This window comes from Copadichromis virginalis, linkage group LG7, assembly GCF_057382275.1.
Source record: "Copadichromis virginalis isolate Kocher_CV1m ecotype Utaka linkage group LG7, C_Virginalis_male_GT1.1, whole genome shotgun sequence".
Classification (NCBI taxonomy): Eukaryota; Metazoa; Chordata; class Actinopteri; order Cichliformes; family Cichlidae; genus Copadichromis; species Copadichromis virginalis.
The window spans coordinates 51,040,784-51,066,679 of NC_140624.1; the positions used below are offsets into that span (position 1 = coordinate 51,040,784).

General features: G+C 40.3%; 1 protein-coding gene across 3 annotated transcripts in view; it reads right to left on the minus strand.

The window, feature by feature from the left end:
- Positions 1-5,985: 5,985 nt before the first annotated feature.
- LOC146706040 (uncharacterized) overlaps positions 5,986-25,896 on the minus strand; it is a 49,841-nt gene continuing 29,930 nt past the window's right edge. For all 3 annotated transcript variants that reach the window (XM_085464030.1, XM_085464028.1, XM_085464029.1), the window contains exon 4: positions 5,986-7,005. In XM_085464030.1, the coding sequence (XP_085320156.1) occupies positions 6,816-7,005 (190 nt within the window). In that variant the 3' untranslated portion in view covers positions 5,986-6,815. The remainder of the gene's footprint in view (positions 7,006-25,896) is intronic.

Consider the following 25,896-nt stretch of genomic DNA (forward strand, 5'->3'; position numbering starts at 1 on the left):
AATGTGTGCAGTTGCGTATGCGGCCGAGTTTGTGTTTGTGAATTTGTTGCTTATATGCACGTGCAGAGCGAGCTTTTCGGCTTCTACACGGCAGTGCAGTCATGTCAGTGAACATTGGGGGGTAGTGATGTGCGATACTGCAGATTTTGGTGTTGATCCAATAAGTATATACAGGGCCAGTATTGGCGATACCAGTACCAATACTTTTAACTTAATAAACTTATGGGGAGAGCAGTGTGTCATGACTTATGAGATGAATCATCATCGGTTTGTAAACTCTGAACAAACTTTAATTACCACTAAACTAGAGATGGCACGATACCACTTTTTTATGTCCGATACCGATATCATAAATTTGGATATCTGCCGATACCGATATGAATCCGATATAGTGTTTTTTAATCAACAAAACTGTTTTTTAAAATATCTTGCTGCATTTTGCAAGTCTGCAAGTTCATACTCAAGTTTAAAACAACAACTACACTAAAGCTATTCTGTTATACCTGTATACAAAAAAAATATTTCATAGTTCAGCAATACTGATCAATCTAATAAACTTAAACCTACACCATCCTCCCTATTCTGGTATTTTAAAGAGTACTTAGCGTAAATATTAAGCAACCTAACTAACAGGGTTCCAACTCCCAGCAACAACAAAAATAAATAAATAAAAAATAGGGAACCACCCCTCACGCGCCACCTCATGATGCTTAATCGACGTAATCAACCTTAATTTGATGCAGTGTGAAAGAAAATGCACAGAAATCAATTATTTTTCAAGAAATATTAAATAGATTCAACATCTTTCTTCAACAAAATTGCAGACTGCACAGATGGTACCTTCCCAAAGTAAAAAGTACTATAGCTTACTAGGGTATATATATATTAGACTTTATAGTTACTATATACAGTAATTGACTTCTATTCATTTTACACCAAATTAAAACTTTGGGTGTCAGATAATTATTTATTAAAAGCTAGACATTTTAAATGAGAATAAGAAAGAAAAGTATGTCTTTGTGCCCCCTTTTCCCAGTTAATGCCCTATCGGCCCCCCTGGCTAAACTTTGCTAGATCCGCCCCTGCACAGTTACCAGCCGTCAGCTACGTAGAAAAAGATCCTGGTGTAGAAAGTAATATTAAATAAATTGTAACAACAGCTTATCAAGCTTAAACGTGCTGCTGTTGTTCAGCCGCTGGTTTCCTCTTTCTGGCGCAAAGTGGACCAAAAACAAACAAGAGAGACGGACTCGCGACAGAAAACCCGATCAGCTGATCAGTTTCACGATTGAAGTAGCAGCCGGAGAGCGAGAGGCAGTCGTTCGTTAAGCTTAAGGCAGGAATGCTTTACAAACATTCAGAGATGGACTTACACACTTGCTTTACTTCTCTCGGGGATAACTTTGTCGGAGATGAAATGCCAGGTTGCTAGCGAAGCTCCACATGCTATCCAGACTAGAGATGGCACGATACCACTTTTTTATGTCCGATACCGATACCGATATCATAAATTTGGATATCTGCCGATACCGATATGAATCCGATATAGTGTTTTTTAGTCAACAAAACTGTTTTTTAAATATCTTGCTGCATTTTGTATAAGTTCATACTCAAGTTTAAAACAACAACTACACTAAAGCTATTCTGTTATACCTGTATGCAAAAAAAAAATATTTCATAGTTCAGCAATACTGATCAATCTAATAAACTTGAACCTACACCATCCTCCCTATTCTGGTATTTTAAAGAGTACTTAGCATAAATATTAAGCAACCTAACTAATAGGGTTCCAACTCCCAGCAACAACAAAAATAAATAAATAAAAAATAGGGAACCACCCCTCACGCGCCACCTCATGATGCTTAATCGACGTAATCAACCTTAATTTGATGCAGTGTGAAAAAAAAGGCACAGAAATCAATTATTTTTCAAGAAATATTAAATAGATTCAACATCTTTCTTCAACAAAATTGCAGACTGCACAGATGGTACCTTCCCAAAGGAAAAAGTACTATAGCTTACTAGGGTATTTATATTAGACTTAATAGTCACTATATACAGTAATTGACTTCTATTCATTTTACATCAAATTAAAACTTTGGGTGTCAGATAATTATTTATTAAAAGCTAGACATTTTAAATGACAATAAGAAAGAAAAGTATGTCTTTGTGCCCCCTTTTCCCTGTTAATGCCCTATCGGCCCCCCTGGCTAAACTTTGCTAGATCCGCCCCTGCACAGTTACCAGCCGTCAGCTACGTAGAAAAAGATCCTCGAGTAGAAAGTAATATTAAATACATTCTAACAACAGCTTATCAAGCTTAAACGTGCTGCTGTTGTTCAGCCGCTGGTTTCCTCTTTCTGGTGCAAAGTGGGCCAAAAACAAACAAGAGACACTGACTCGCACAGAAAAGCCGATCAGCTGATCATTAAGCAGTTTCATGATTGAAGTAGCAGCAAGAAGAGGCAGTCGCTTGTTAAGCTTAACGCAGGAATGCTTTACAAACATTCAGAGATGGACTTACACACTTGCTTTACTTCTCTCGGGATAACTTTGTCGGAGATGAAATGCCGGGTTGCTAGCGAAGCTCCAAATGCTATCCAGACCACCGACAGGTCCCGCATGCCACAGCCGCTCTATCACGTGATGCATACTGCTAACGTTCTGAGGTGAGTTATGGCGTGTTGCAAGTTTTGTGAGGTGCTTTCGTGATATTTAATGGATCGGATTACATTTTTTATTTTTCTCCGATATCCGATCCAGTAATTTAGGTCAGTATCGGACCGATACCGATACGTAATATCGGATCGGTCCATCTCTAATCCAGACCACCGACAGGTCCCGCATGCCACAGCCGCTCTATCACGTGATGCATACTGCTCCGACGTGCTAACGTTCTGAGGTGAGTTACGGCGTGTTGCAAGTTTTGTGAGGTGCTTTCGTGATATTTAATGGATCGGATTACATTTTTTATTTTTCTCCGATATCCGATCCAGTAATTTAGGTCAGTATCGGACCGATACCGATACGTAATATCGGATCGGTCCATCTCTACACTAAACTACTGATGTGACATTTTAAATTGTATTAATACAATGTCTGGCACATGTCTGTTCACAGTAAAGGAAGAATTCCAATGAACAGGGAAACACATGACAAAAAGACCCCAAAACAAAAAATAAAAATCTTTTGGAGATCTGCTATTGTGGCTGTCTGTGAAGCACTTCTGGTTAAAATGTTTTACATTAATAAAACATTATTTAGACATTTTTCATAGTGCATGTTTTAAGTATATTTTCTTTACCCCCCCCCCCCCCCCCCAAAGAAAAAAAGGAATAGAGGATAGAAACAAAGTATCGATCCTACCGCATTAGAATCGATCCAATACCAATACCACCACTGGCATTGCTACTATTGATTTGGATCAATCTGCCCACCTCTACTGGGAGTTTAAAACTGCTTAAAACAGTGTGTGTCTGCACTTATCTGTGCATATGTACATATATACTCTTGTCTTGAGCGAGTGGGGGGGAGGATGTAGCAGATACGTGTCCAGTACATAAAGAGCTGTGGACGTCCTGAAATATCCTGAAACAGCTTTCCCCTCCAATAACTCTCCCCTGCAGAAACAAAGCACAGTCTGTGTCTAACTGCTTTGTTCGAGGCAAAGTGGAAACTGCCAGTTGTTGTGCAAATCCAAACAAGCAGGCAAACAAAACTGAGAGCTAACGCTAGAACTCCGAAGTTTGGAATAAATTAGGCCAGGATCTCACACCACCTCAGAGCCTCGCAGAAGCAGCTTATGTGTGTCATGAATTACTAAGTAGTAATATTTGGGGCTTCTCACAGCCATCAAACAGCTGAGGCTTAATTTCCCGAGACTTGCCCTGGAGTGTCCACAAAAGTGGGCTGTCGGAGCTGCCATCTGAGGACTGAAGACTCGCCTCTTTTTGATGTCTTAGAAATGTTCCTAGAAGTCAACAGTGATTGTTTCTTAGAAGTGATAAATGCCTAATAATAATAATCAGTGATACCCATGCTCCATTCTTAAATGACTTCATTCATTTTCTCTGCTCGGCTAACACATTTAAATATTACAATTTCATTGAAATTATTTGAAAACTGGGGGTAACTAAATTAGTGAGATGTTGCATATAAAAGATACAATGCATTTCTAAAGCACAACACATAGTTGTTGTTGTTGCTGTCGTGTGTGTGTGTGTGTGTGTGTAGTAATTTATTTGTCTGGACATATATTTATATATATTTCATCTCAAAAATATGATTTTCTAGACTGAACAGAGCCTCACACATCCACATATAGCACTTTCATACAGCTACTCAGCACATCTGTATAATTGCAACACACACACACAAATACACACATTTTCATATCTTAGTGAGGACATCTAATCATAACTCAATCGTAACCCTGACACTAGAACCAAATATGTCTTTTTCCCTCTTCTTATTCCTCTTTTTAACATAATTATTATTTATTTATTGTTGGGTTTTTGTTGGTGTTGTTGGCAGTGCTTTGTCTCCACACACCATCCTGTTGTATGTTTGTTGTTTTACAATAAAATGTAAATTTCAATTATGTTATGGCTTAAAGCTGTGCATTATTAGGGGAGTGGTGGCTTGGTGTGACAGACTGGTGCGAAAGTAAGGGGATTGTGTCAATGCCAGCAGCTTTTTTGATTCACTAAACTGGACTTCTCCACTGTCCATGTGTTTTTTGTGCCATTTGGAGCTACATTTGTTTGAGAGTCAATATGGATACCTGTCAAATTAGCAACAACAGCAGTCCCTTAACTCTGTAATGCAGTTTTTCCCTTCACGGAATAAAATTCAGTTTTTATTTTAGTTACAGAACATGTTAGCACTGATCGGGTAATTCTGTGTCTGAGTGATGCAGCTTGCTGATAAGGCACCTCTCATTCAAATATAAACTGCTGAAAAAAATTGAAGATCTCAATGGGGGAAGAAATCATGCTTGATATTTACCCAAATATGGACTGGGTAATGTGTTTGGAATGAAAGGATGTCAGATGGAATTGATTTGGTGGAAGTGGTGGAGCTGCTAGTTTTGGTATTCTATGGCAAATGCCAGTCGGGCTCCATTGTACTGGGCAGCTAACACAGAGGCTATCAGTCTGTTTCTGATTGTTTGGTCAGAGACATTGACACCTGTAGCCTGCTGGAGGTCATTTTGTATCTCTGCCATTGCTCATCCTCTCCCTCCTTACACAAGTTCGCAAATGCCAGTCTGCTGATGGGTTATAAATAGTAGTAATAGCCTGTCTCCTGGAATCTCCAGAAATCCATGCTCTTGAGACTGTGCTGGGAGACCCAGCAAACGTTCTGGCAATGTTAAATTTTGAATTATCTGATCGTACTGCAACCTGTCCAGGTATAGCCTGTAATCTAAACTGTAATCTCTGTAGAGTATCATTTTGAAACTTCAAACATATGGAGGATGTCACAGTGATGGTAATGGTAAATGGCCTGCATTTGTATAGCGCTTTTCTAGTCCATAGGACCCCAAAGCGCTTTACACTACATTCAGTCATCCACCCATTCACACACACATTCACACACTGGCGATGGCAAGCTACATTGTAGCCACAGCTGCCCTGGGGCGCACTGACAGAGGCGAGGCTGCCGGACACAGGCGCCACCGGGCCCTCTGACCACCACCAGTAGGCAAACATGGGGTTAGTATCTTGCCCAAGGATATTTGGCATGCAGCCAGGAGGCAGCCTGGGATCGAACCACCGACCTTCTGATTAGTGGCTGACCTGCTCTGCCACCTGAGCTACAGCCACCCCAGTGACTATCATTTATACACAGTCTATGACTCAACTCCCAAACCGGACACTGCTACTTACGCTAAAGTGAAAACCATACACACAATAATTCCACTGTGCACTGTGATGGGCAAAAAGCACACTGAAGTCTGAATGACAAGAGATACCAAGGAGCTGTGGTAAAATACTTTTATTTAGCAGTAATCCATATCTGAAATATAGCATCCAAGCAAAACGGCTCTGACATATACAGAACTCAACTCACCATTCTCTCAAGTCATATATGCCTTTATTTATGTAAATATGTCGATTTATTTGCTCTTCTGTGTGTTGGCATGTGTGCATGTAGACACATGTAGTGTCTTTTTTTTATTTTCATCAATTACATTATAATAAAATTTTTAAATACAGGTCATAATAATTCTCTCGCTCTCTCTTTTTTTAAATGTCTCTGGATATAAAAGCTGGTGTTCTGACCCTCATTAGTCCAGTGATGATGATAAGTCCTATTTCTCTTTATCTCTTTGCCCATAAAACTCTGTTCATTACATCATTTATAAATATGCTCCATGGTATCTGCTATACTGCCGCTCGTGCTGTGCCCCTTAGCCGCTATATATTCTTTTTATATCTCCTAATTGCTTCCTAACCGTGAGTCATATTGTGGACTGAACTTTTACTTTTATTTGACTTCAGCACTTTTTACTTCCCTGCACCGGTGTCAGACCTGTGAGTGTTGAAGAGGCATTTTAAGAGCAGTAACAACATGTGCCTCCCAGTCAAACCATTATTTTAGACTCCAGCAGAAACAGCTTAAATTGTAACCTTTGTAGCTCTTTCTCCACCCACAGTTGTACATTTGCATTTTAATCCACCCGTTCATTTAACATTTGTCCCTTTAAACAAATCTCTGCAGGTAATCTTTTTTTCTTTGTTTTTTTTTGTTTTTTTTAAGATCGTTACTCAGTGCATTATAGTATAAAAATGTCTCCATCCTCTCGGTGTTCAGAGGAACCAGAAGCACTTCTTCCGGTTCTTCTTGGTGGTGGCAGGGGGTCGCACTGGTTGTGGGGAGTCCTGTTGGTGAGGTGTCGTGGGCTGGGGTGTGGGTGTCTGTGGCGAGCCTTCTGGAGGGTCGCCCACCTTCCACGTGCGTACAACCTGCCCTTCCTGCAGGCGAAAGTCATGCTCTACACTGGAGATAGAAAGGGAAACATAGGCAGTTCAGAAAAGTGTCCGTAATTCACATTTAGACCTGCAATAACTGACTTGATGGCCATGTGGGGGCAGCAGAAACAACCAGTGAACGCAACATATGACCTCTAAAGTTGGCTGCACGACCTTGATGGCAGTTATTTGGAAACAATACATTAAGCTGAAACTCACTTGCTGAGGTTTCATAAAGCAGAGGGGAGCTTGCCCTGCCCCCCCCATGGGCTCGACCAAATGTGTTGTGCTAAATTACACAACTGGTACTTAAACAGCGTGATTTACCGGAAAGGACGCGTACGACAAAGCATCAAACTGAAGCAAGAAGGAGATAATGAGACCCACATCTACAACTTCCTCGCAGACAATAATGAATCTGTTGACAAAGTGAATCAAGCGCTAAAATGCTGAGGATGGCAGAAATGTCGCAGCACCAGCACTGATCCCCAGGACTGCAGTTGACACGCGCTCCAAAGGAAAAGTCAGCAAAGGTGCATTGTCAGTCACATTCAGGTCACATGACCGCGCAGCTCAGGGGCTTGACCGCGAGAATGAGACGTGAACTCTGATGCACCTCTGCAGAACTGTAAAGGTAAAGGTAAGCAATAATAAATGAATGCATGCGCAATAAAGGAATAAGGACAATATTTGCTTACTGAATTACTTTTGTCAGCAGTTACATGTTGGGTAAGCATTTCCCCAATGAACTGATTCTTTCCCCCCTCTCTCTTCTCTTCTCTTTTCTTTTTTTCCCCCCATTTTACTTTGCTGCTATTCTTGCTTATTATGCAGTGGCCTAGTTAGATGGTGTTTCTCATCACAGCACAGATGCTGGAAATAAAGAGGACTCCCTCATACATGTGGATACGATGAGAGAAGTGCTGCAGAGGAAGTGAGGAGCACTGAGCTCAGCAGCAGCAGCAGAGGCAGGAACAGCACCAGCAAGGCCAGGAGTTTCCAGGCACGAACAAAGAGGGCTATTGCATTCATATCCATCTGGCTTTGTCACTCAGCCACTCCACTCTGGATGGCCCACTGGTATTCTAATGCACAGACACAAAAAAAGAAAACAAAAAAAAGCCCCAAAATACAAATGAAACATCAAACTCCAGACAGGAGCACAGCGCAGGTAACGGGTGGGAGTGTGTAAAAAGAGCAGTGAAGAGGATTTCTTCCCTCGTCGATATTTACAGCAGGTAAAAAAAAAAAGTCACTTCAACTAAAGCCCTCTGCGACAGTTGGGACTGCTTCACAGCTGGAAACAAACCTCCAGAGCTGTGTAAAATGAGCCACTAGTCAGTAGAAAAGTACGAGATGGAGACTATGTCTCTATCTGTCTCTGCCAGTTTTTATTGCCCTAAAATGAACAGAGTAAATAAAACGTCTCCCTGTTTGTACCAACATACAGCTCGGCTCCCCTATAGAGCTCCCCAGTGGCTCTTGTCTTGCTTCTGCTGTGTTCCTTTCTTGTTTAAATGAATAGCCTCGGTCCACGGTTCTGCGTGATCAAGGCGCATCGTAGGGAACTGTCCACCCTCAACCTTAATTACTGTATCTGCACACTGAGCCCACAAACTGTGGCAGGCAGGAAGCTGTGAACCTAACAGCTCTTTCTCCGTGCTCCTCTTCTGTCCTCCGCTCACGTCTTTGCAAATTTTTAGCTGGAGGCTGCGCCCCGCCACACCTCCAGCCCGTGGGCAATTAGGTGCGTTTTACACACCGTACGATGATGGCCACGCTTTTGAAGCAGAGCGGCAGACTGTGAGCAGAGCTGAGGGTGTTCTTATAGTTGTGGAACTGTAAGCGATAATGTGCGTGCGCAGCCACACTTGAATTTAAAGTGTCAGGAATGATGGCGATGATCAGATCTGATCAGCTTTATGGTGGTAATCACCCACATCTGAGCTCGCCACAATCTCTGGACATTTACAAAAAGATGAGAGAAGAAGCAGATTTACATATGGATGCAGTGATTTTACAGGGCATATAAAATTAGTACATAGCACTGGTCGGTATAATTGTATTACATAGATACACAAAAAATGTGTTATTCAGTAATGAATAAAGGAAAGTCTTCTTTAATATACATATACGTGAGTTAAGTAAAGAACGGTTTCATGTTTTTGTTCTTTGGGCTCTGTTCTCTGGCACATTCCTTCTGAAATACAATAATACAGCATCATAAGTGCCGTGTTTCAGCTTTAATTTGTGAAGGTTCACATCAGACAGTCTTTGTTCCAGGCTCTTACTTTCTTTTTTCCAGCCTGACCTTTTTGTTGACCAGAGGTGTCCATGTCTGTTGTGAAACCTCGTAGGCTGTCTTCTTTTGATCATTTCCAGATAATGCGTGACTCACTGTGCAGTCATAAAGGGCTTGTGCTAATGATTCTCTGTTTTTGCTTTTTGCAAATTTGTTTTTTTTATGTTTTAAAGTCTCAATTTTATTTTTATTTGCATGGTCAGTTGAGTACTTCTTATACAATAACAATCATAGTCTTGCCTCTAACTTTGTCTCCAAACAACCTGAGCTGTCCCTCTGATGTACTCATTTCTAATTTTGTCCCTCTTGGTCATTCCCAACAAAAAATCTCCAAACCATATATCATAGCAGCTCTCACTATGTGAGATCTACAGTTTTGGTTATTCTTTTATCACTTTGGCGGTGTGTTTGAAATCATTATCATACTGAAAATTGAAGATGTTGCTAATCAGACACTTGCACAATGCATCACGGATCAAAAACCATATTGCATTGATAATTCCATACATTTTGACAAGATCCCCAATGCAACTAGCTGAAGTGGAAGCCCAAACCATGACACAGCCTCCACCGTGTTTTGCAGATAGCAATAGAAACTCATTGCTATACCTTTCTCTACATGTTGACTGGATTAAAAAAAGATCAAATTCTGATTCATAACTCTGAGACCCATTGACACTTCTTTTCAGCCCAGTTCTTGTGTAATTTGGCATGCCTCAGCCTTTCCCCTTCCTTAAGAATGGCTTCCTGAAAGCCACATTACTGCTGAGACCATTTCTGCTGAGGCTTCAGCAGAAGGATCAACTGAAGGGCCCGATGCATCTCTTCAGGTCAGGTCTTTGCTGGATTTTTTTCTGATTTCTTAAAGACATGGCTTCTTTTGCCGTCCACTTGAGGGCAAAGTTTAAGGACAAACTGAACCTTATGCGACGTTTTTGGATGATAGCTATATCATATCATGTACATATATATATACACACATATATATATACACACACATATATATATACACACACATATATATATACACACACATTATATATATATATATATATATATATATATATATATATATATATATATATATATATATATATATATATATATATTGCCCGTAGTGCTGCATTAGTGTCGGTAATCGTGGTTGTAGGAATTACATTACAGGAACATCTGTGCCGAGTATAACCTGGAAGTCCCGAGGTCAAAATGGGAGATGCCCCCAAGGGTGGTGGAGAATGACCGAGCTAAGATCCTGTGGGACTTCCAGATACAGACGGACAAAATGGTGGTGGCTAACCAACCGGACATAGTGGTGGTAGACAAACAGAAGAAGATGGCCGTAGTGATCGATGTAGCGGTTCCGAATGACAGCAATATCAGGAAGAAGGAACACGAGAAGCTGGAGAAATACCAAGGGCTCAGAGAAGAGCTCGAGAGGATGTGGAGGGTGAAGGTAACGGTGGTCCCCGTGGTAATCGGAGCACTAGGTGCGGTGACTCCCAAGCTAGGCGAGTGGCTCCAGCAGATCCCGGGAATAACATCGGAGATCTCTGTCCAGAAGAGCGCAGTCCTGGGAACAGCTAAGATACTGCGCAGGACCCTCAAGCTCCCAGGCCTCTGGTAGAGGACCCGAGCTTGAAGGATAAACCGCCCGCAGGGGCGTGCTGGGTGTTTTTTTATATATATATATATATATGTGAGAGGTTATTTGTCTCTATGTCTTAGCCCTGCGACAGACTGATAACCTACAGGTGTACCCAACCACTCAACTTTTGGCAGCTGGGATAGGCTCCTGCACTCATGGAGACCCTTAAACTGGATATGGAGTTAAGTCATTGTCTAAGGAGCATCTAAAGAAAGAAAAGCTTCTGAAGTTCTTTAAGTTTCCTTGAAGACTTTTCACCTCTCATCCAAGAAGCTTCTTCAGTTCCAAGAGCAATGAATGTAATGACATTTATTAGTGACTGAAACAACAGACATCCGAGTTTCTGTGTCAACATCAAAACCCGTCGAAAGTCTACTGAGATCACGTAAAAAATATGATATTTCACATTGTTAAAGTGTAAGTATGCCGTTCATTCCCACTGAGTGACCTTACTTTGCACATGCTGGTCCAATCCTAACAGATTTATTGTAGAAACTGCCTTTTATAATCATTCAGTTTGGGAGACAGTGACCTTGCCAAAGAGCACTACCACAGCGCATCTCTACAGGGGATTGAATCAGCATATTTGTAGTTACAGAATTCAAGGTTGTTTCCATCAACTACTTGAAAAATTAACAGCAAATTAAGTAGAATGATTGAAATGCTCTTAACAATTTTATTAACACTATCAGACTATCAGTCGGATGAAATTCCAGTTGGAAAAGAAGACGATGCTTGGCTGCGTGTTTGACACTTTCTGTAAATGAGTGTGTTACGGAGTCAGGTTGAATATGATTAAAAAAACTGACAAGGTAAAAATAATATTTTATAACCACAATTTAAAAAAAAAAAATAGGCATAGAGATTGGACACTACTTCATCTCTTTTTCATCCTTCCATCTATAAAACATTCATTCAAGTGCACCAGCAGGAGATCATCATTCCTTCTCTATCTCTCCTCTGTGGTTTTGCTGAGTAGTGGTGGAGAGACATTGGGCAGAAATATAGCAGCGTAAAGGCAATCAACTCGAAATATCTTTGCAATTTTCGCTCCTATGTCCTGAATATCCCTCAAGAAAAAAGAAAGAAAAAGCCCCGAACATTTCCTTACGACAGGGTTTGATGAACAGGCAGTCTCTGTGTGAGAGCCAAGTGTTGAGCCACCACACCCACAGATGCAAAACAAAAGATAAACGTATATGCACACACACATATACACTCTTACAAAACCTTGATACGCACAGATAATCTGTAATATTAGTACTCAGGAGAACAGGCTGCACCATGAGGTAATATTGTTCTGAGATGGCCTCATCATCTGCTTTGCTGTCACAGAGTGTCCCAAACTGTGGTCGTTTACTTTTAAAGGCGCCTCTTTTCCTTTTGGATTAACATTCAGATTGAACTGACTTGGTAATGGGATATAAACAGACAGAGTGTTAGGAGTGTCCAAGGCAGTTGTTTGAATCTAGCATTTCATTCTCCCTTAAGGTGGTAATTTATCCAGCCTGGTGTGATTTGTTGAGCACGTCTATTTCAGTAAACCATTAACTATGATGAGGGATCTTGAATTCAATCTTTCCCAGACACTGACCCATGTACTGCTGCTTGTATATGTATATACTTTTACAATATTGTGTTTGACCCATGTTTCTGGTGTAACTACACCACATGTCTGTTTTGGTTTTTCTCTTGAAGCAGAGAGTAACGTAATGCTTATAATTAATATAGGAACTAGAGGTGTATTAAATGGGAATATTCAGCACTGAGCAATACTGTACAAGTCATTAAAGATCTTCGAGTCAAATGAACGACAAGCACGAGTATCTAGGATCATCACTTAGAAATACTGCATAGAAAGTGAAACTGAATTTTTTCAAGGCTGTAATAAGTAAGTAAGCAAATAAGTAATAATAACAATATGATGATACCAGGTTTTTTAGCGGATGATCTAATGTTACTGGCGATGGGGCCGATGTCAGTGCCAAACACTAGATCCTAAGTTTTACTACAACTGAGATGGATGAAATCTGAATACAACCAATTAGCAATGGCAGAGAAGCATTAATTGAAGTAGGAAAGGCTGTTTCTGTTGTTGGGCTAAACAGAAAAAGCATAACGGTGTATCATCTGCATAGAAATAGTAGGCATAGAAAGAACAGGTAATACCTTTAAATCTATTTAATAGATGGCCCAAAGGTAACACATATAAACAAAAAAGAATTAAGCTCTGATGAGGACAGCAGATGAGGATGAAGGATGTGTCCCACAAGTATGATGAAAACTATTTGAGACCAGTCAGTAGGAAGTCAATAGTGAAGTTTACTTAAATAGTACTTTACAATATAAAATAAGATACAACAAATACAAGTGTAAAAATATGCCTAACAAGCTCTGATCAGCTGACCTTTCAGACCTCATGGTTACATACAGATGTAGCAGCTCACCAGTATAGGTGGGCATCTGACCAGTGATCACCAGCGTTCTAGGACTATAGAAGCTTCCATGCTCAAATGTCGTCTTGGTACTGGATTTCTTCCACTAACATATGACTGTAAGTTAACTGTGTGGTTTTTATCCTTTCCAGGATAAACCATGCCTCTGGCCCCTTAACAGGCAGGATGATCTACAGCCCAGTTGTGAGCAAGGCTGTGGCGATAACTCATGTTTAAAAACAAAAGCTTGATTAGTTATCATCACAGATGCTCATCACCTCCACGTATTTGGATTTTGAGTCAAATTTGCCAGAACGAAAACAGACATAAACAAATACAACATAACAGCATTATTTCTATTGTTTTCAAATTCTCTAGAGATATTACAGTGGAGTATTTTGACCATGATCATCATGATGTGAAAATCTGATATCGCAATCTCTGCACATGCAGACAGACAAACACATAAACACCTGCCAAAATACTGCAAACCATTTCTCACCACAGCAGGTGTCTCCGTGACCACATGACCCCCTCGCCCCCTTCCCCCAACCACCACAGAGAGAGAGAGAGAGAGGGAGAGAAGCAGGTTTGTAAGCTGAAAACAATACACAACTACATGAACACAGCTGGTGATAGCACCAGGACTCTACAGTCACGCTATCCACAACGAAAGGCCGCACTATCTTTTGAACAACAGAAAATTTGAGTCAAATGCTATGAACAGCTTGCTATAATGATAACAATTTGTGGATTGTTTTTAAATGCTATTGTTTCTGTGAAGGCCCTTGTATTTTGAGTTTAGAAAGCTATTATAGAAAAAAACAAAGTAAATAAAGTTTATTAATCTGAAGTCTTATTTTTGAAATAGCTTTTTTTTTGTAGGGGGCGTTCAAGAGACATTAGGTTTACAGTGGTCCCTCGCTATAATGCGGTTCACGTTAAGCAGCCTCGCTGTTTCGCGGCTTTTTTTTTGGTGCAATTTTGCATGCTTTTTTTTTTTTTTTTTAAACAGCGCATTGTGTTCTGCATTGTGATTGGCTGTAAACCATTGTCAATCACCTCGTGCCGTGTCTCCTGTACACTACAGAATGCATTCAGCTTGTCAAATTTATCTAAGCCTTCGATCGATAGCCGTGTGACTCTGAAGTGCTGTACTGTATGTTTGTAAGTTTTCTCCAACAATACCCATTTATATGGGTATACCCAACACCCATTTCCCCGACAAATGTCGATGAAACATTTTGCACGGCTGCCTTTGGTTTTATTCTATAATACTGGACTTATTTCTCTATGAAGGTTTGAACTTTTAGAGTTTAAACCATAGAGAAAAGTGTGAAAATGTCCAAGCCTGTTGGAGAAAAGTTTATAAAGTGTGTAGTGAGGGGTTTTACAGCCATAAAACATCTATAATAATTGTAAAAAAAATAAAGTTGGCCACTTAGCGGATTTCACTTATCGCGGGTTATTTTTAGAACCTAACTCCCGCAATGAACGAGGGACCACTGTACTTACATTTTTATTCATCTTGATGGGGTTTTAATTGTACTGAAATACCTTTGTTGTAAGTATTAATGAAATTATGCACCATGATGCGCATTTGTCATTTTGATTTTACACATTAATTAAGCAACAGCCAAAAGACAGACATGAGGCAGGATTCACATGGACATATTCCCAGCAAACATGGGTGAAACCCCAACATCATGTCCTTCGTCAAAACTGGACACAAAACAATAAAAAAACGGAACTATAGATGGACAAGTGTTGGGAAAATACAAGTTGTGTCAGACTGTCTCTCATAAAGTGAGAAAAATAGATCAGATTATTGCAAAATAAAGGAAGTAATGCATTAGTACTTTTTAACAACAAATCTGGTTGCTGACTGCTTGTGAAGGCGACGTCTTGGCTAGCTAGGTGTGTGTTTGTTCCTATAGAACAAGCTGATTATTCACCGCAATGATCAACTTCTTTGACATTTTGATGCTGAACTACAAAGGCAACCACATCGCTCTCTTAGGATATTTGTATAACATTGATTTGGTGGTGCTTCAGCTGAATTACTGATCTTCTCTTGACTTGTTCACAATAAAGCCTTACTTAAGGCACATGCCGCGGCTAACTCCTCTCCCATCCCAGAATTTCTGCAACTTCCATTCACCTCCCACCGCTGGCCACCCTTCAAACTGCTCAGCCATCGCTGGATCTGCCCTGTTGGACTTCAATTTTATCCGACCTCTCCGGTGTGCTCGCCGCTTCTGACCTGGATTGGGACCTCTGGGACTCGCGCTCAACGCAGGCACCTAAGTACGCTGAGACGCGCCTCTGTCGAGGACAAGGAGACTAAGAGCGGGATGGCATTGTTAAACACAAGATCATTGGTGAATAAAACCTCCCTCCTCCCTTTGCTTGCTTTCTTACAGATACTGTAAGTAATCTAGGTGTTTGCCTGGATAGTTCACTTTAGCTGCATAAACAGGTTTCCTCAGTGGTTAAATCTGGCTTCTTCCAATTGCGCCAAATTTCAAAGGTCAAACACTTAATACCGTACAACGATCTCGAAAAACTGATACACGCCTTTGTGACCTCCAGATTAGATTATTGTAACTCGCTCTACCCTGGACTCCAGCTCGCTCACCTCCACCGATTACAGCTCGTTCAGAATGCTGCGGCTCGTCTCCTAACCGGAACTAGAAAGTTTGACTCTATTACTCCAGTGCTCTCTGACTTACATTGGCTGCCTATTAAATTTCGTATTGATTTTAAAGTTCTGCTGCTTACTTTCAAATGCCTAAATAACCTTGCCCCTGACTATCTCATCGGCCTCCTCAGTCTCTATACCCCCAGCCGTTCTTTACGATCATCTGGTCAGTTACTTCTGGCCCAGCCCAGGCACCGTCGTGCCTTTGCCTCTGTAGCACCAAACCTCTGGAATAGTCTTCCTGCTACCATTCGTGCCTCTGACTCTATTCAATCCTTTAAAGCACGCTTGAAAACGTACCTATTCAACCTGGCTTTTCCGACTCGCTAATTCTCACCGCTCATTAATTGCTTTATCGCTACTCATTTCTCTGGATAATCATGACTTCTCCCTATCTCTACACTACTTATGCTTTTGTTTGTTCTCTGTTTCCTCTATTTTACCTTGTTTTAACGACTTACTGTTCAGTGTAATCATTTACCGTTATTCCTCACTGTGAAGCACTTTGGTGTACCCCCTGGTTTTAAACATGCTATATAAATAAAATTGTAATGTATTGTAGTGGTTATTAGTACTATCATTAGTATTATTGACCAGTTAGCCTACACTTGTAGACTAATTGCACTGTATTGTTCAAAACTGGCTGTGAGAAAAGCAGTACTATAGTTCCAAAAAGCTATCCTTACATTTATGCTTTATTTGTCTATAACTGGTACACACAATAATTTGAACCACGTATCTGCATTCACACCTTTCTCACAAGTGCAGCTAATTGAGTATGATGACATTAATATAAATTGAACATAGTACATATACAGACACTGGTTTGGTTTAGAGAGTGTCGCATTTCAATCCATAGCTCCTCTGAAGTCAGTCTCTGCATCTCAAGACATGTAATAGGGAAAATTTAAGAAATTTCTGGCATTTGAAAACAACATCTTCAAATAAGTATCTTGGGATGGAGCACTTTGAAACTAAATAAGAGCTTCAAATAATTAAGTAATGATCATGAGAAATTGTTTTACATCTAAAGATAATGAGACAATTAAGATGAGAGCTCAAGCATGACAAGCATGACTGCCAGGTTACAACCAAGTTTTGTTGTTGTCGTCAGATTCACTTTATTGACAGCTGGATGAAACATGTTTCCTCTGGAGGCCTGAACTGGGGTTGATCCCAGTGTAATCACAAAGCTATCCGAGGAGTTTTTGTATTGGACAGAAACACAGTGACACCAGTAAGTTACAGACCTTAATTTATCAAACTCAAAGAGGTCTGGAAGAAATCTAATTAAAAATCTGAAGATACAGCAGGCTTCACTAACAAGATAGCCGACTCGGGCAAGAACCAGCTGAGACGGATGCCTACAGCAGACTGAGACTGGCTCACTGAAAGGAGACTGTGTGACTGAACAAGAAATGAAAGACACTGGATACATGAATAATACCTCAGGGACACATCATCACAGATTTATGCTGTCCATGATAGGGTTTGACTCTATAATTATGCTAATCATAGGATGCTAAATGTCTAAACGCACGCCATCAGCACTGAGATCACTTTACAGCAAAAAACGTCTTTGCAAACGACAGAGCAATATGATGTATTGAAGCTATTTGTATTTGGATATGAATGTGACTTTTTTCAAGGTCGGCACATTTGGCTGCATAACTAAGTGCTGAAGTTCTTGGCAACAATTCAGAATAAACAAAGGCAAACCTGTTGTGGATGTTTTAACCTTGTGCAACTTTAACATAATTCTCTATCCTCTCTATAGCTTTTCTTTCACAACTCAAATAATGAATACCCAATATTTACATTTTTATAGCAATTACCCACACAGATTTGACTAATGTGACCTTATTAGAGACCGCTGGCACTTTCAAAAGTGCTTTGTTTTTCAAAAATCAACACACAGCTAATCCCAGTGAGAAAAAAGGACCCATCTCACCTTGTTTGTATTTCGCTTCATGTGCATGAATAAGTAACATAAACTGTTTTTTATTAAAAAGATGAGATAAAGTGTAAACATCTAAAATGTTTAAGTTGTTGGGTTTTTTTTAAAATCCACTGCATCTGCATGGTGTTTTAAATAAAGAGCAAGTCAGGTTAAGATTGATTGGTCAGGAAGCATAAGCTAGGGATGAAGAAATGAAAGCAGCTGCTGCCCAGGAGCTTACAGAGTTAGCCTCTATCAGCTTAAGACTTGACCCGCTACTGTAGTCTAAGTCTTAGTGCTTTGTTTACTCTGTAGAGTTCATTGTACCATGGGATGATGGTGTACAAAGTGTATAAATGAGACAAAGCTTTACATACACTAAACCATCAGCCAAGAGTGAGGCTGGCTGTCCTTTGCATTCATGGTCTGCTCTGTGGGAAAAGAGCTGCTTGCTGTGAATTCACATTCATTACTGAATTACTTTGGGAGGTCACTGTGCATGCATGCTGCTATCACCTAACTGCCTCTGTCATGAGCTGTTTTGAGCAACTCGATTATTAAATGTAGCATAACAGAGGAGGTGAACTGTAAACCAACACAGCCACCTTACAGGCAAAATGAAATGACACCAGAATTTGCTCTTTATAGAAAATGAAATTAAGTTACGTTAACTGATCCATCGTGCCTATAGATGTTATAACGTAGCCATCGCTATGTTACCCAATGGTTTGTGAAGGCCTGTTTTGAAAGTTTGAGATGAGTGTTTTCAACAACAACACTGGTGTTTTGAAACCAATTAATTATTGGCTAACAAAATTGAATTAATGTTTTATTCACTATGATGTGAAACTGATTGACCAAACTCATCAGGAAGGTCTTTACAGAGGTCAGGGCAGAAGATGTTTCCCCAGAGACAGCTGTCGTGCTCTGATAACTTTTACACATCCAGCTGATATATTCTTCAGAAACTCTTTGTTTACTCACTGAAAAACGAGTATTTGTAGCTGTGAATGCTCCTTACCATTTTCTAAAGACAAGAACAATGTCTGGTTCTGCTAAATCCACTACATATGTTGACCAGCTATAGTTGCCAAGCAAATTACATTTAAAATTACACTTTCCTATAGCTTCTATGGGCTAAGTCACTCATTTTTGGTCACACCGAGTTAGAATTAGGTCTATTTTATAAATCTTGGTCATGCCATGCTTCGTTGTATGTATCCGCACATTCATTGACTAATTACTTGTCTGTGACAATCAAACCCACCCCCATTTGTCTCATCTCAGTTCGTGAGATTACAAAGCTGCACTTCAGAAACCAATGAGTGATGTCACAGCAGCTATATCCATCTTTTATACTTTCTATTCTTCCATGGAAGTTGTGCTAGCAGCCCATTCAATTCATTTTAGTTCTGAGCAGGTATAATTATACTAAGCAATTTTCCTGAAAAGTCATGTTTACAAATGACCGTGATAACAACAGAGAGACAAAAATAATAAACGTATAAGACAGAAAACAAAAGTAATAAGTCATATAAGATGAGGGTAATTGTGGAGGGTTAGTTAAGTAATCTTATTGTTATAAGAGCAAGCAAGTCAAGCACTGCTTGCCCACTGAACTCTAAAAACACACAAAGTGAAAATAATCTCTTTCCTTTCATTTCACCCAGTGTCTTGTCCCAGTTTGCATCTGTCCTTTAAATTACTGGCATCTTATGGCTGCAGTTGGCTGTTGTCTTTAGAAGTTAGCTTGACTTTGAGTTATTGGAATCTATAGTTTCTGTCATTTTCATGGGCGTAACTCTGTCCCATTAACACAGACTTGTGTTTTGTGAGCTGAGAGACAAACGGCATTGCCTGTCATGCATATTGTGAATAAACCTCTGTTCTCTGTTCGTTTAATACACACAGACAGTTGACCAGCATATTAAACAAGCTACTTCTGGCTCTGCTTCTTTCACTGCTCTGAGATTAGTTATGATCTGTGTGTTATTATACACATGTGAAGATATGTGTGGAATGATAGTAAGCAAAAGTGAAGTAACCAAGCAAATTACTCTGTGATTGAGCATCTTAACAAGCAAGATTTGTCACGCTGATCACCTTGACCACAATGTGTGACGTAGCTGACTGTTATTAGTAGACTGTTATCATTAGATTCAAATGATGGAGAAAGGACACAGAGTTTGATAAAAAGTTGAACAGGTGCAGGGTTCATACATGTATGAGATATTACTCTATTCACCGAAAGTACCAAGTTTAACTGGCTGTTTTGCTACTGTGTCAACATACCAGTTACACTGCCACATTAAGTTTTCATTTATATTTTTAACCACGTGTAGATATTGACAGTCAGCAATGTCACATACACTATATGGACAAAAGCATTGGACCACATCTCTTAATCTTTGAACTCAGGTGTTTTCAGTCCCACTACCAAAATTATGCACCTAGCCATGCAGCTTCTTATGGCTAGGTGCTTGAGCAGTGTAAAAGTCACCATATGCCACTGAATATAAGGAAAGAAAGAATGAGTACAGCACTTTTCAAGTGTATTATACCTTAGAAGCTGGGAGAAACAAAAAAGCCATGAATTCCATCACAGACATCAGAATAAATGGATACTGGGAGTGGGGGGGCTTTAATGGTAAATCTTTCACATGTCTGCACTTTGCCTATACAGTACCATTTCTGGACAACTGAGCAGGAAAGTTGGATGGTGGATGTCATTTCAATTCAGCCGAGCTGTAATTCTGAGTATAAGCACAGCTTCAGTGTGTAATAGTGGTTAAACACAAAGCAATGTAGATTTGTGTTGATATGAGCTGAGTGCTGGTATTGAGAAAATTGGACCAAAATTTACTGCTCAGCCTCTCTGAGCTGTTGTGGGCCAAATTTAGTGCAGCATATGTGATGAGGCGTGCTTACCCAGTCTGTCCTAACACTCAAGCCAGGATTTTTCTTCAGCACCCGCCTACAATCAATACTTATCCAGAACTCAGCAAGGTTGCACATAAAAGAACTGCAAAGTTCTCTCGTTGCTCCAAAGGTTTGTCCATAATTTACTTAGACATTACCACAACCCAGCAACTGTACAGTAAGTCAGCTGAGGGGTAATTCAAAGGCATAACGTGATAGCTGGTTGCACACAGTGCCAGTTTGTCTTCAGCACCGCTGAGGTATTGAGTGATAGCTGCTGGAGCGGAAGGCTCTGATGGATGAATGGTGATTGAGGAGATCTGAAAGATAGAGGTGTGATGGCATGGTGGCAGCTTGCCACTTGTAAAAAAAAACAACCAACTAGCAGTTAAGATCAATCCATCTTTATATCTGTCATAGCCATTCATAAACATATACTATTTTAGTAGCTTGCTCTGCATAAAGGGGTGTGGTTTTGTTGCATCAACATTTCAAGGTAATGAAAGATTGCGGCTAAGATGAGCTGAAAGATTTGTGCACAGCTGCAGCTAATATGGATTATTAGCAATGATTACTTCCCTTTTAGACAAAGAGGATTTTTATTTCGGAAAAAACAGAAATCTCAGCCATGTTTGACGTGCATAATCCATTTGTTTTATGTCTTTTAAAAGATAAAAAAGTATCAGATATTAGATTTGATGAGTATTGTAAAGCATTCCTGTTGTAAATACACTGAATTAGTCCATTCATGATGAAGTCTGTGAAAAAGGTAGGATCCTTTTTTTTTCAGAAACAGACTAAACCCAACCAAAAACTCAGGGTGTGTGTTTTATGACCAATACGGTTATTTTAAGGTTGGATGCAATTCTGATAGATTGTGTCATTTAAGGTCAGGGTTATGATATACTGAAACAGGAAAATGAAGGGTTCATTGTTCATCAACATTGCAGCAGTGTGTTTCACAAATTAAACAACAATAGAAAGTGTGAAACCACTTAATACCACACTACTGCTGGGATGCTATTCTGCTACATGGCTGCAGACAGTGCTGTAAATATTAAAGGTGGAGCACAAGTTAATGAAAGCTAATATCCCGATATAAGACATCTATCGTCCCGATAACGATATAAATCACAAAAATTTAACATTTTCTGTAAATTCTGTGAGTCTCGGGCAGCTCGACTTGCATGAAGTGTTTCCAGCTGGGTGCCGTGTACCTGGAGTCCAGTGTTTTAACTGATGCATGAAACGATACATTTTTAGACATAAGTTTTAACGGCCACCGTTTTCTTTGTGAGTATTTATTACACAGCGTGCTGCGGGGAAAAGCCTGTTCTAACGTTTGAGTCTAAGGTTTATATTTAGGACCTGACGGCTCTTTTTTGCTTCATCCATCCATCCATTCGCTTCCGCTTATCCTTTTCAGGGTCGCTGGAGCCTATCCCAGCTGTCATGGGGCGAGAGGCGGGGTACACCCTGGACAGGTCGCCAGTCTGTTGCAGGGCCAACACACAGGGACAGACAACCATTCACACCTAGTGGCAATATGGATTATCCAATCAACCTATCCCCACAAGCTGCATGTCTTTGGACGGTGGGAGGAAGCCGGAGTACCCGGAGGGAACCCACACAAACACGGGGAGAACATGCAAACTCCACACAGAAAGACCCCGGCCTGATGGTGGAATTGAACTCAGGACCTTCTTGCTGTGCCGCAACAGTGCTAACCACCGTGCCACCGTGCTGATCCTCTTTTTTGCTTCTCATCCGTAAATACTCTGCATACTCTTTCACGTGATTCGGTTTATTTTGAAAAGTCTCAACAGGATCTTGAGCTTTATTGTGAAAGGTTTATGTGGAAAATAAACAAGCGGACACGGGATGGTTTTACCGTCCTTGTTGCTAATGACAACGCATAAAAACAGGCGCTTGTCCATCCGTAGTGTGGTTATATTAAATATAAGAGAAAGAGAGAACTTTAAGAAATTAATATAGCCACTACAGTGACCAATATTGCCGCAAACGGTTTATTTTGCGACACCACGAAACAAACGATAGCGTAAAATGAAACGATAGACATTTTTATATCGTCTTCCGATATATATCATTATATCGAACAGCCCTAACATCAATACCAACATATCTGTCCTTAACCAAGATTGGCTGTTGATATATGTATGTATAAACACCTTTACACATACATCTAAGCTGCTCTTATGATTTATACTGACCCATGACCAGAGATGGGCAGTAACGCGTTAGTAATCCGATTACTTTTTTCAAGTAACGAGTAAAGTAAGGGATTACTATTGCAGAAAAGGTAATTTGATTACTGTTACTTTCCCGTAAGCACCTGCGTTACTGCAAGAGTATCTCATGACAATGACATAAGCAAGTGCAACGTTTGTGGCAACAATGGATAATATATCGAATGCGGGAGAGCATATGATCGTGCAGCGTTTAAAGAGTGGAAGTACTTTGGGTTTGATTCTGTAAAAAGTGACAAAATCATTAGCGTCCGCTGCTCACTGCGTAGGAAGAAAACTTCTTTTTACAGCGAAAAACCCCCCCCTAAACTTCCAAACAAGCACCAACAGTACGCTGCCACTGGAATGTGAAATTCACAGAGAAACTCCCAGATCCTTCCACTGACCGCTGCGACACACCTGCACCAGGGCAAACCTCCGCCTGCCTGCTATACAGGTGAAAATAGAGAAACAGGACTGCTGAGTCTTTGATTTTATTTATTTTCTGCTGTGTTTTACTTGCATCTATTTGGAAGAGTGAGTGTAAACACAAATACAGTGGGGCAAAAAAGTATTTAGTCAGCCACTGATTGTTCAAGTTCCCCCACTTAAAATGATGACAGAGGTCAGTAATTTGCACCAGAGGTACACTTCAACTGTGAGAGACAGAATGTGAAAAAAAAATCCATGAATTCACATGGTAGGATTTGTAAAGAATTTATTCGTAAATCAGGGTGGAAAATAAGTATTTGGTCACCTCAAACAAGGAAAATCTCTGGCTCTCACAGACCTGTAACGTCTTCTGTAAGAAGCTTTTCTGTCCCCCACTTGTTACCTGTATGAATGGCACCTGTTTGAACTCATCATCTGTATAAAAGACACCTGTCCACAGCCTCAAGCAGTCAGACTCCAAACTCCGCCATGGCCAAGACCAAAGAGCTTTCGAAGGACACCAGGAAAAGTATTGTAGACCTGCACCAGACTGGGAAGAGTGAATCTACAATAGGAAAGCAGCTTGGTGTGAAAAAAATCAACTGTGGGAGCAATCATCAGAAAATGGAAGACATACAAGACCACTGATAATCTCCCTCGATCTAGGGCTCCACGCAAGATCTCATCCCGTGGGGTCAAAATGATCATGAGAACGGTGAGCAAAGATCCCAGAACCACACGGGGGGACCTGGTGAATGACCTGCAGAGAGCTGGGACCAAAGTAACAAAGGTCACCATCAGTAACACACTACAACGGCAGGGAATCAAATCCCGCAGTGCCAGACGTGTTCCGCTGCTGAAGCCAGTGCATGTCCAGGCCCGTCTGAAGTTTGCCAGAGAGCACATGGATGATACAGCAGAGGATTGGGAGAATGTCATGTGGTCAGATGAAACCAAAGTAGAACTTTTTGGTATAAACTCAACTCGTCGTGTTTGGAGGAAGAAGAATACTGAGTTGCATCCCAAGAACACCATACCTACTGTGAAGCATGGGGGTGGAAACATCATGCTATGGGGCTGTTTTTCTGCCAAGGGGACAGGACGACTGATCCGTGTTAAGGACAGAATGAATGGGGCCATGTATCGTGAGATTTGAGCCAAAACCTCCTTCCATCAGTGAGAACTTTGAAGATGAAACGAGGCTGAGTCTTCCAACATGACAATGATCCAAAACACACCGCCCGGGCAACAAAGGAGTGGCTCCGTAAGAAGCATTTGAAAGTCCTGGAGTGGCCTAGCCAGTCTCCAGACCTCAACCCCATAGAAAATCTGTTGCGGGAGTTGAAAGTCCGTGTTGCTCGGCGACAGCCCCAAAACATCACTGCTCTCGAGAAGATCTGCATGGAGGAATGGGCCAAAATACCAGCTACTGTGTGTGCAAACCTGGTAAAGACCTATAGTAAACGTTTGACCTCTGTTATTGCCAACAAAGGTTATGTTACAAAGTATTGAGTTGTATTTTTGTTATTGACCAAATACTTATTTTCCACCCTGATTTACGAATAAATTCTTTACAAATCCTACCATGTGGATTCATGGATTTTTTTTTCCACATTCTGTCTCTCACAGTTGAAGTGTACCTCTGGTGCAAATTACTGACCTCTGTCATCATTTTAGGTGGGGGAACTTGCACAATCGGTGGCTGACTAAATACTTTTTTGCCCCACTGTAACTATTTTATTTTATGTGCTGGAATGTGCAGAAAATAGGTTTAAATGTTAAACAAATTTCTTCCAGTCAGAGAATGGTGCATACAATTTAATGTTTGCTTGATGCTTAACGTTAAAAGATTAAAACTAATAAAACTAGTTTCAAAAAGTGACTTTTTTATTTGATTACATTTTATATGATGGATTATGCAGAAAAAATAGAATTGGCTAAAAGATCTATTGCTTTATTACCTATTCAGGTTGTAAATATTTTTTTAAAGTAACTAAGTAAGTAATTACTTTTGAAAATAAGTAATCAGTAAAGTAACAGGATTACTTTTTTGGGGAAGTAATCTGTAATTAGTTACTGATTACTTTTTTCAAGTAACTTGACCAACACTGCCCATGACTCACACTAACAAAAGTAAAGGTAACTACTGCGAGTAAAGGAAGAAGTGAGATGATTTAGGTATTGAGCCACAAAGGGCTCATGGAGACGGTTGAGGCAGATGGCTGGGTAAGCCAACACCGGATTTTATCATGGAACATAATGTTTTGTTTCCTGCTCCAAATACAAGATTTTTTTATACT